The sequence below is a fragment of the Lepisma saccharinum genome, chromosome 1 (genome assembly GCF_977018435.1).
Source record: "Lepisma saccharinum chromosome 1, izLepSacc3.1, whole genome shotgun sequence".
Lineage (NCBI taxonomy): Eukaryota > Metazoa > Arthropoda > Insecta > Zygentoma > Lepismatidae > Lepisma > Lepisma saccharinum.
Genome location: NC_139229.1, coordinates 149,288,327 through 149,300,785, shown reverse-complemented (window position 1 = coordinate 149,300,785; position 12,459 = coordinate 149,288,327). Strand labels below are relative to the sequence as shown.

Sequence of the window (12,459 nt, the reverse complement as noted above, 5' to 3'; positions counted from 1 at the left end):
AGAGATTTCTGACCCCGGGGTGGGAATAGAATTCGGTGTGTCGTGCACTTATTTCAGCATACTTTTATTTATGCTGGAATAATTTTTCAAGGGAAAGAAATATTTGAATTGACTTACCTATTAAAAAGTTTCAACTCCTAGTAGAGCGATCGAGACCATTTTTACTAAATCCTATTATTTGCAAATAAAAAATTATATTGATTTAACACAATAGACGAGAAAAAGTAGGAAAGTAACTAGAATGAGTGAAACAGTGAAGTCAGATATATTCCACTTTCTGAGGTTGTATTATTTAATATAATTAGTATTATTTTATTGTTCTTGTTCATCAAATACTGTAATTTATTATGTTGTTCGTAAAAATAACACTTATTTCCTGGTGAGATATTTTGCTTTTGCCTTGACGTTGTATTTATTTGGGCCTTTAATATATTTTTATGTTCATTTTTTTTTTCAGATTGAAACATAATTTTAATTACGACTTTTAATAGCGATCTCTTATGTGCGAGTGAATTTATAATATTCATACCAATATTACGAAATGAATTATTAATTCATATGCAGTCCCAGGTAGCCAAATGTTGCTTTCGGTGGGAACTGTCTGGCCTTCGATACCCAATAAGAGTCTGAAATGTCGGTGATAGCCAAACATCGTGAGGATAATGGCGAGTTCATTGAAAAGGAGAAGGCTTCGCCTAGAAAGCCAAATAACAGCGACAATTAGTTTGATTGATTTATTTACTTGGTTTATTTTCCTTCGTTTTTCTGCCACTTTCGGCTAATCGCGAAGATGAGAATGAGTGATATGATATTATGAAATTGATGAAAGAACACTCACAAAGAACACGCGTATCCTAGCCTGGATTCGAACCCGGGAACCCTGGGGTCGTAGCGTGCTGTGCTAACCATTCGGCCAGGTGTTATCCAAAGATATGCCACTCGGCAGGTATCGAACCTCAGACGACATTTTCACCATGAGGATTATTATTCCAAAGCTACCTCCTCGGTGGCGCAGAACTGACTTCTTTTCTAAGGGCTCCAGGTTCGAATTACGGCCATGGTTTGGATATTTTGTTCTATTTCCTGCTTCATCGGATCATCATTTATCTTCGCCGTGAAAAGTGACGTAAAGTTTTTGGTTCAGTAGTTGCCCACATAGGCAAATCGGAACTGGAGTACAGTGGAGTTTCCGAGCCACCGCCGGGAATCGAACCCGGTCCCCTTGATCAGAAGGCGACAACTTTATCCACTACGCTATCGGGGAGGCCTGAAAAGTGGCGTTAAAAAACAGAATTTGGAATTTATTGGTAACAACACGGAATAACCAATACCAAAACAATTGCACATAGGAAATTCCAACCCATCCTGAGTCGCTGGCTACACAGACAGGTTCAGCGGTCAACCTTGCCTCAGGGTCAGACAGAAATAAAAACAAAGCAGTCTGAGGGGGTTGGGTGTTCCTTGAATGTTCAGTCCCGGAAGGATGGGGAGGGGAGCTTGGACGAGGGTCGGCGCGTGTTTTGTATTTTGTGGGCGCGAGTTATATTTTTGCGTATACCATTTTTACTGTTTGTAAGTAAAATACAGAGTGAGTAACTTATATTTTAGAAAAGAAATCAAATGGTGACATTGCACACAGAGAACACCATAACACTTCCTTGTAGTAGTTTACGAACATTCAACTACACATTTTATTTTTATTTTCGCTAAATTAAATTGAAATATAAAATAACCTTTCGCATCTGTCTATTCTAATGCATAACATACGGCCAAAGTACATCTACGTTTCGTGTGCTGCACTAAGGATGGGTAAATTGTAGAGGAAGAACTGCAGCGACGGAGGAAAATGCAAATGAAACGGGGAACTATATTCCATCGCGGAATAAGCCACACTCTTGCGTTGGGCCCGCTCGCGAAACTATCGTTGGTGGCTGCTAGTAATTCAGAAGTTTCACCACCAGATGTCTCAGACGTAAGGCTGGCAAACTCGTCTCCTTGATCCATCGCGTTAATTCAATAATGGCCGTGGCTATATAGACAATATATACGATTTAAAAATTTAAACTTTTCACTTTTATTATTCGATTTTACGTCTTCTTATAGTTGCCGTTTTAATAACATTATCAAGCATAAAATGGAGTGAGTACTTTTTTTAGAGAGTAAATTGCAATAATTAGATCACTGGCTAATATGTGTATATATGATACGTGTATAATAGATCCCCATGAAACAAGTTTGAGAAGAAAGTCAAAAGCGCAAATAAATTGAATGTAATGAGGCATATAATTTCGTTCTGGTAATGACAACAGTTGATTAAATGTTATTAAAACCGATCAATTGCAGGGTTTTCATTACACGTGTTACCTTATTCCTTCAATAGGAGAAACTCGTTTTGTTATTGCCAGACTGTAATGATAACGAAACAATAGCTAACTTTGAATGAAATACCGCTCACTCGAATGTTGCATAAAGAAGAACATTATTAAGTCTTCTACAAGTTTTCTTATATATATGCATGGATGTATGTGTGTGTTTAGTATGAATGAATTTTAGATGCAGAAAAAACCAATATTAGTCTTATTATTTAGCAAAAGATGGATTGATATGTCAAGTGATCACTTCCTTTAGTTCACGACAAAAGCCTACGTTTTCTTATTTTATGTAGCTTTCTTCATTTTTCGTTTATTCGCGACAATGAGGATGAATGATGAATAAATTAATTTGATGAATGGATAGTCATAAAGGGAAATCCATTTCCAGACCAGGATTCGAAACCTAAACATTCGGTGGTGAGTTTGTCACGAAATTCCGAAGGCCGACAGAGCATCAGTAGTAACATTTGCATAACTCGGTATGAATTATAGATGTCTCAAAATTTTTTGGACAGATACTGGTAAAATATGAAAGCTGGTGGAGCACTGAAACGCAATTTTCCTTCGTTGCTCCGTACGTACAAATCAATAATGATTTTACGTGGAATTCAGAAACAGAGATGGCACAATGGAACTTCGTAGGTCAGAAAATTATTGATACTAAAACGCTGTTCTCATTGGTCAGCCTATCCATCCATGGGATGATATGATAGTTGGACAATAGCGCAGAGGATAAAACTGTCCAATTAAGTTTCTGGGTTAGTTCCTTGGTGACGACATGCTGTAGTGGTTCGGTTCCCACTTTAAAACCGACATTTACAAATCTGTAATTACATATTTAAAAAGATAATGAAAGCGTGAATCTTGATTCCAAATGTCCCCGATCTTACTGTATGTCTTGCTCTGCTGCTTCTATTTACGGCTGCATACTTTGCCGTCCGCCATCTCATATAATTCCCGCCCTTGTGTCGAGGGTAACGCCCTTTGCAGGGTTGCATTCTTTGATGTGCAACCTGGGGCGGGGGTATGACATTCGCCCGTGCGAAAGTTTTACGGCGATTTTTTACGACACTATAAATTTCATGAAAGAACAAGGCTGTATCCGATCTTGTGAAACTGAGTCCGGATGTTTTTTACGTTCCAGTTGGATTTTTTCTCTTTTTTATTTTTTTTATTTTCTTCTTCATTCCTCCTGCATTATTTCCTCTCATGTTGTGGGTTCCGTTCTTTTCCGTGTTTCGAATCAACATGTACTGGAATTCTCTTCTGGGGAATTAATCTCTTGTCCTTTTCCAAAAAAGAGAAGGGGAAAGAATGGAAGGGGGTGTTTTGTGGAGCACACTTCTGAATATTGCATGCTCATATAAAAACGAACGCGTCAAAATAATACTTCCAACGCAAAGGGCACACACACTCGTGTGGGTGTTGTAAGATAATAAGCAAATAAATATACGTATGTGCACACACAAAGGCAAAAACCTACACCTACACAAGGCACATATTGTATTTAACGCATTTAACATCTCCCAGAGACGTCATATTTCACCTCCATCTTCAATACATGCAAGGCAGAAATACATTCATTAATCTAATTATTATGACCGTTATATACAGGGTGATTCGGTAAAAGAGCGCAAAAAAGGGAACAGGAAGTAAGTGATGCACCGCTGAACTTGTTGGAGAAACGAGAAATGGGCTGAAACATGTCGAGCGTTAGCACGCACGGCAGTTCATAGAAATGACAAATAAGTGATAGGTAGCGATACTACTAACGTACAATGCGTAGCGACAATTATAAGCACTGATTTGCATGCTTGTACATTTGGAAAAGAATGTCACAGCATTGACAATCGGGTATTAACGTACAATTAGGTACCTCACAACACAATATGACGGCCGCCAACCAAATTGCAAGCATGACTATGACGCAAGAGGTTCGGTACTAACGGCCCCCACAATACTTATAAATTATATTTAGATATCGATTGCAGTGGCAATATACCCATAATTTGTTTAATTGTGGAGAAATTTAGTGCAGCATAGCAGTAATCTAATTGTAGTAACAGGAAGCGAAAGCAATGGAAGAAATTCAAAATCATCATTTAAAGTTATGAAGACGCTAGATAACAGTTTGATTCGAAAATTATTGAATTACAGGCCAAAGGGAACAACAATTTCAAGAAAATATCGCCACGGGGTGATCAATTTTTGTAGTAGCAGAACGGGCTTTGGTAACCCAGACCTGCAAAAGGAACAAGAAGAAGAATTTAAAAAAAAAAATAATAATTCACGATGATCTTTGGAATGAGTTACATTCATTTCATAAATAGACGGGTAAAATAAGTGAAACTAATTCTAAAAAATATCAAAGTAATCTATTATAAATTAAAATTTCCCAAAGCAATTAGTAAAGGAGATAACCACATGAAAAAAGAAAACAAAAGGAATTATTTTCCAAAAGACACAAGGAAAACAAATTTAATAAGTTAATTCGTAAATTGTTGGCAATGTGCAAAGAAGTGAGCAAACCAGAAATTGTTTCGTTCGTAAAAGAAATCCAACTGAAGAAGAAAAGGCCAGAGAAAGTCAAGTGAATTTTTTAGCTCACGTGAGAAGGAGCCCCGAGAATCGATTCACCTCCTCGATCTCTGTCTACACAGTCGTGGAAACAATGTAAAAGATTCTTGGGCCGGCTCGCATTTTGGTTCGCACCTCTTTGTCGCCAGCAATAAGCTCGGAATTTATCCAACATTGCTGCAAGTTCCCCGGAGGGGACGAAAGCACCATTGTGAACGCGTCCACGTTCCGTAGCAATCCTTACAAAAGAATCCTTTAGCCCTTTCCCCTGGAACATTCCCCGAGAACTTGTTTTTCATCGGAGTTCCGCGTTGCACTTCACCGAAAATCTTCTATCGGATCATTTTTCTCTCATGCAAAAACCGTCCTCCGCTTGGAAATTCCTGCGGTTCGTATTCCTCCAGTCCCAGAAACGAGATGTCGACTTCAAGAGAGACCAAGAGCAGAAGAACTTAAGCGGAAGTAAACGGAGGGGGAAGAGAGAGAGAGAGAGAGAGAGGGAGGGAGAGAGAGGAGTGACGCAGAAGCGGAACCGGAAGCTAAATTAACGGGTCGATCCCATTTCCGGAGACAATTTTGGAACGGCGGGGGAAACTCCGGGTGTTGGAGAGCCTGCAGACTGCCAAGAGTCTGCGAGGAGACAGACTTGGAGGCGTCTCGACAAGGTGGAAGCTTATCAAGCAGACACAGAGAGTTCTCCAGAGTCAGTTGTCGAGACAAGACGACACTGGGAGCATTCTCGTCTCGTCTGTCACGCTCTCGGTCTTACCTCGGGTAATAATGAGGGGACGCTACGACGCCAGGAGTCCGGGATACGAATTCCGGTCTGGGTATAGGTGTTCTTTGTGAGTGTCTCTTCATCAATTTCATCATATCATCACTCATCGTCGCGATTAGCAAAGAGAAAGAGAAAGAGAGAGAGAGAGAGAGAGAGAGAGAGAGAGAGAGAGAAACAATCCGAAACATAGTTACAATCATATCTTCTCGAGAAAAATAAACAAAGTACATAAGAAAGCTCTAGTTTCAATTTAAAATTCAACATTCTGTTTGCCCTCGGCAAACTCGCGAACGATAATGTAAAATCATTCTGATTGCATCGCCCACGCTCCATCCACTCGCTGACGGTTGAACATTAGACTACAGCGCCACAGGAACATTCTTATCTTAGACAAGGCTACACGTATCTTCTCTCTTACGCTCCTGAGTTAGATTACATGTCCTCTACTCAATATATACATTAATGCAGCTCACAAAATTATATATTTTCCAGCTTCTTGAGGGTAAATGTTAACACAAATCCAATTGTAAAGTTATCTTGTAAAGCATTGTTCAAACTTTTACACAATACATGCAGTGTTTGCCGAATTAGTCGCTACTCTCTGAATTATATCACTAGAAGTTGGTTGATACAACCTTGGTGACAATGAAGTTCGACCAGAAAGGAATACGTGATTAAATGCACAGAGGCATAGGCTGTGGAATGGGTGACCCGCAGAAGTGACGCATGTGTGTAAGAGGAGGCGTGTGAGCAGGCAAGAATCGTGATCCCAGCATGTTGCACCCAAGGTCACGTAAAGAACGAAAACGGGGAACAATGCGCGTGACATTGAACTTCGACCAGGCACCAGACCCATACGGAAATTCCACATAGTGGCGCATTCGACGGAAGCATGACGTCACGGACACGATAAGGGAGTCCGCCGTATATAAGAGCGTGCTGTGCACCGAGGAACCGCAGTGCATCGTCACCATGGCCAGGGGCAAACCTATTGACAACACTGTGAGGAGAAGAGTGGTGGAGTTGCAGCGGGATGGACTCAGTGAACGGGAAATAGGGCGCCAACTGAACTTACCCAAGTCAACCGTCCACTGCATCATCAAACACCACCAAAATACGGATACTATAGAGCCAGGTAAGGCCCCCGGTCGAAAACGCCTGCTGAGCGTGCGTGACCTACGGATATTTAGGCGTTATATCCACACCAACAATCATGTTTCTGTGGCCGAATTACGACTGAGGACTCGAGAACGCTTTCACATTGAAGTGTCAACCATAACCATTCGCCGTTACCTACAGCGATGCGGTTACCGAGTGTACAAGGCGAAACGTAAACCCTTACTTTCCATGTTGAACAAAGGCAATCGACTACGGTGGGCACGAATGTACCGGGGATGGACATTTCGGCAGTGGAACAGGGTTTTGTGGACGGACGAATCCATTTTCAATGTTGTGTACGGGAAAATACGGAAAACAGTCATTTGTCGGAAGGAGGAACAGAATCAAGCAAAATGTTATGCACGTCGGGTACAGAAACCTGCGTCAGTGATGGTATGGGGATGCATGACGGCATCTGGGGTTGGCCCACTACACGTCTGTGAGGGCATTGTGAATGCACACGCCTATACACGCATACTGGAGCGGCATCTTCCCACAGTGCGAAGGCACCTGTTCCACAGGCGGCGTCTCATCTTTCAACACGACAATGCCAGGCCTCATACAGCGCGGCTGACAAGAGAATGGTTGACTCACCATCACGTGCGAACTCTGCCATGGCCACCATCGAGTCCCGACCTCTCGCCCATTGAGAATGTGTGGCATGTTCTTAAGCGACGTATGCAACAAAGGGGACCCGCGACAGTGGCTGCTCTTATCGCCTGCCTGCAGGAGGAATGGCACCGCATCGATGTGGAATACCTTGAACGACTCGTCCGCAGCATGCCCCGACGCATTGCCACAGTTATTCGCCGACGGAGCGGCGTCACACCCTGGTAAACAGGATCCCCTCTAACAGTGGTCGAACTTCAATGTCACGTGTAGATGGACGAAAATGTTTTATTTTGTGTGGACACCATACATTGCTGCGTTGCAGCGGAAATTTATGTTTTCCTTTGTTCCATGTAGCCTGCTGAAAAAATATGTTCAGCATATGCATGTGTTCTCCTTCTTTCACAACGCACTCCTATATTTGTGACTGGTCGAACTTCATTGTCACTAAGGTTGTATTTGAATTATGCGTTGTGGTCTGCGATTGGAGGAATTTCAGTAGAACACACACATTGAAAAACCTTAAAAGGTGCATGTACAGGGTTCCCACCCATTTTTCAAAACCAAATTCCTCGACCTTTTCAGGTAGTTATAAAGAGTTATGTCCTCAACTTTGCATGTTCATCAAACGAATCAAGCTAATTCTACATACTTGAAAATGGATGACCAAAAATAAAATAAAAGCTTGATTTATTGCTAAAATGAAAAAAACATTGTTTACAAAATATTTCTAAAAAAGAAACCAGTGTTTTCACTACCCAATTCTGGGCAAAATAATAATATTAATAAATTTTCCTGATATTTCAAGGTTTTTTACATTTCCTGACTTTTCCATGACATTTTCAGGCATGGGTTGATTGGCCGGACTTTTCAGCATTTTCCAATGAGTGGGAACCCTGATGTAGACCTCGTTGGTCTAACAGTTGAGTGATCGACTCCCGATCTCGCAACACCAAAGTTCCACGGTTCGATCCCTAGCCTCTTCGTGAAAAATCAATTAATTTCATCATTCATTCTCATCGTCGCGATCGGCCAAAAGTGGCAGAAGAGCGACGCAAAATAACCCACTTCAATCAATCAATGCACGAAAAATAATAAAAAATATTTCACGAGCTTGTTTCATTATAGCCGGGAATCCTGACGTCGGAGTGCTCCACGCTAGCCACCTCGTCACAAAGAACGGCCCACGGCTACCTTCATCGATCTCCATAAAGCTTTTTGTCTGCGCGTCACAAACGTTCACCAATTACAGCCCCGGAGTCGTGCTCCCAAGCCGATTGCATTTTGCATGGCAAAACGCGGATTTCAACCCACTTCGTTATTCATGAGAAAACAAAGTGTGCGCCTGTATTTCATAAAAGTTGCAGCCACAGAAAAAAAAAGCGGGACGGAAACTCTGTATCTTCTCTCTTTTTTAAGCGTCTGTCCACCCTGGGAACGACGTCAGTGTTACTATCGCAACGACTGAGCAGGAAAACAAGCCGATTAAATCAGGGGAATTCGATACAGAAATGTAGTTGCAATGATCAGCCCAGTTTCTGTATCATCTTCATTAACTTAAAAAAAATAATTCAAGTTCGGCTGATGTAACGTTCAATTAATTTTTTGGGGAGTAATATTACAACTCCGTGAGCTTCATCCATGTGCATAATTGAGTTCTGGACGACGTATGTAGTGTATACATTTTTGTAAAAATACGAAAATTAATTTCTATGAAGCATAAATATTTCTAATATGCATATGTCGTCCAGAAAAATTAAATGTATTTCCTTTATTCTACACTACACTGAATTTTCTTTTGGAAACAAGTTACCAGTGATTTCATACCAAAATCTCAATCAACTATCTTATTGAGGATTTAACATCTATGTATTCACTACGGAATCCAATGTCCAATTGGAATGCACGGAAATATACAGGAAAGAACAACGATCATCATATGTTTAAAATCTTGACACTTGAGCGAGTGAACGAAAACAAGTCTATGCGCAGGTAGTGACCCTAGAGGGCTTCTTCAATTTTAGCTTTTCTTTCGACTTTACGAGTTGCCTTTGTCCTTGGAAAGTTAAGGGGTGCAGGAACATGAAAGCCAGGAAAATCAGAACGGAAATAGAGCGATTGGAGAAGGGTAGGTACGTAGGTAGGGGTGGGTGGGTGGTGTGTATGTGTGTGCGTACGTGCGTGCGTGCGTGCGAAGGAGAGAACAAGGAAGAGAAAATCTGAACAGAGATGAGTGGCGAGGAGAGATAAAAGGTATACATGAGCACAGAAAGAATAGGAGAAAAACATTAATGACAAGATAGGGATAAGAAAACAAAGTGATAAAGAGAAAAATAACACGTCGGGGATATGCAAAGAGGGACGGAGACAAAGAGAAATTGAAAGATGGAGGACAGAGAGCGAAAGAGAGAGTCTACAGTTGTGTAAACCTTAATTGAAGACTACATTTATCATGCGATTCATCTTCAACTAAATAAACACCAGATCAACAGACAGCACTGATCGATTATTTGCTGGATGAATCCGGAAGAACAGTCAATTCAACATCCCAGCACAAAACACTTAAAGTAGGAACGGCTTATTCTCCTTTGCAAGGAACACAGATTATACACAGGGACGAGAGTAATCTGTGATAAGGCATTGTTCAAATTGCCCACCACCATACACCCCATTCGTGTTTGATAAACAAAAATATTGGTCCGTCGAATATGGAGAAAAATTGAACACAAATGATTTCCGAACACCGTTGTGTATAAAATAATGTGTTCAGGATATAATTCAAAACAACAAAAATAATAGTTATTTTATTGCCGTTTATGGGGACGGTATAATTGAACTATTCCAAGTACTTCTACGGTGACGTTGTTTCAGTAGATGACTTACAATTATTCCAATATTGTGAACAGCAACTTATTATTGTATTAATTTTGTTAATTTGCCTTGTGCATTAACGGTAACCCGTTGTATTATATATTCCGCCACATTCGAGTGACTACATAAATATTTATTTTTAAAACATGAACGAAGTAACGGCCAATCGTTCCCTCTGCACTAAAATAGTTCATCTCGTAAAATAAATTTGGTTTAGATAAACATTTCAAATATCATTACCAATGTCCCTTGACATTACTGAATCGGGAATCTTTGGAGCGAGTAATGGAAAACAATTCTCTGCGCAGAGGGCTGGACTGATGAACGCGTGAGAGAGGAAGTGAGTTCATGGGGAAGTGGGGAAACGCAGCTGCAGCTTGCAGCCGTTTGCAGCAGCGCGCACATTGTCTCGTCCTCGTCTCGATTTCTTCCACACAGTCTCCGTACTATTCCTAGCAATGACCGGAGAGTGTATATCTTCCTGTCAGAAACATACAACTTAGAGGTAGGTGGTACTTACCAACGAAGACAGCGGTGCTGTTGTGTTGGGGATCGTAAGGGCACAGAGCTTGGCCAGTGTTCTCCTTCTCCATGTTGTATCCACCGTCGTTCTGCAAGAGGATAAGGCAATGAATCAAACAGGACATACATACAATTTGAAACAACCAACCGAAAAAATGTACGATTGTAATTTTCTGGCTGTTTCTGTCCGTGACGACGATAACTACCACAAACTTAGAAACTTTAAGCCGAAATTTGTGCAGCAGTTATATAGCTTGGATGGCTGCTCTGGTGTCGCATTTCAGCGAAATCCGGGCAAGTGTTTCAAGATGACGGACGAAAGCACCATTCTCCCTACGATGCAATGAATCAATCAATCTGTAGTCCACATTTTCGGTGCTAAATGAACGAAATTCACAGCAGCTCCAGGGCATCCCTTGGGGCACAGTATGGTAATAAAAAGCTTGAAATATAGTGCGTGATTGAAGGGGGTTAGGGGTCCAAATGGGGAGGGGCACACAAATTTTGCCATGGCAACTATCCACGCGTTTCAAGATGGCTGACTTTTCATGTACCACGAGAAAAAATATGGAAAATTCACTTGAATCTGACGATATTTTTGCTTTCGGTTGTACGACTGTTACGTAAAAATACCATCAGGAAATTGAGTGTGGAAAAGTAGGTCTCAAATATTATGAAATATTAGAAGAGCGGACGTTTGGGATCGTAAACATCTGCTATTTCAGATGGTGTGAACAAACAAAACAGAGCTAAATGAGACAGGTATTTTGTACCGCAGACAACGAACGTCATATAATAAACGTTAGTTGCACATAACATTTTTCCCCCGGAAGAAATTCAACACTCGGTTTGGGAAAAAGTTAATGAACTTTTATATAACGGTGGAAACACGAGATAGAAGTACGAACCAATTACTGCAAAGCGTAGGAGGAGGTCGGCGGGTTTATATATATATATATATGGAAGCAAATTATCGCGACGTGCACGTTAACTGCCGGAGAGGAGGTTGCCATTATGTTCATGTTTTGTCGAAGGATTTTCCTAGCTTGTTCTCCGACATCTGACTAGTTGGAGGCAAAATCATTTTATGCGTTCGACTGTGACACAGGCAGCAACAACAACGGTTGCAATTTAGATAATGGGATTATTCAAAATACAGCGTTGTAGTTCTAGTTCTGGAATGTTGGTGGGTAAGGACAATACCATAGTTAGGGGACGGGGACCTGCCTTACACATTGTAACTGCGACACGAGCGCCATGTTGAAGTCTATCATTTTAGATGTGGGTTGAATGAAGGATGTTGAAATATTAAAACTCGTTAGAATTTAAACAGAAATACAAACTTGCAATTGGTTTTTGCCTAGGTGAAACGGTTGGCAAATTTTCAGCTGTCATATGATTATTTTGCGTAGTTCACGGCACGACTGCTGCGCCACCTGTTGTTAGGAATGAAAGTATCACAAAACATGTAATAAGATTTTCTTTCAGATGATATCTTGAACTGTTGGATTTTCCGAGTCAACTAAATTTAGTGTTGCCAAATTTACTATCTTCTTTTTATGCTGTACCAGC

General features: G+C 40.9%; 1 protein-coding gene across 1 annotated transcript in view; it reads right to left on the bottom strand.

Annotated features, from left to right (window-relative positions):
- Sema1a (semaphorin 1a) overlaps positions 1–12,459 on the bottom strand; it is a 778,340-nt gene that overhangs the window by 80,115 nt on the left and 685,766 nt on the right. Inside the window, exon 7 of the mRNA XM_083140358.1 lies at positions 10,886–10,976. Within this exon, the coding sequence (XP_082996484.1) occupies positions 10,886–10,976 (91 nt within the window). The remainder of the gene's footprint in view (positions 1–10,885; positions 10,977–12,459) is intronic.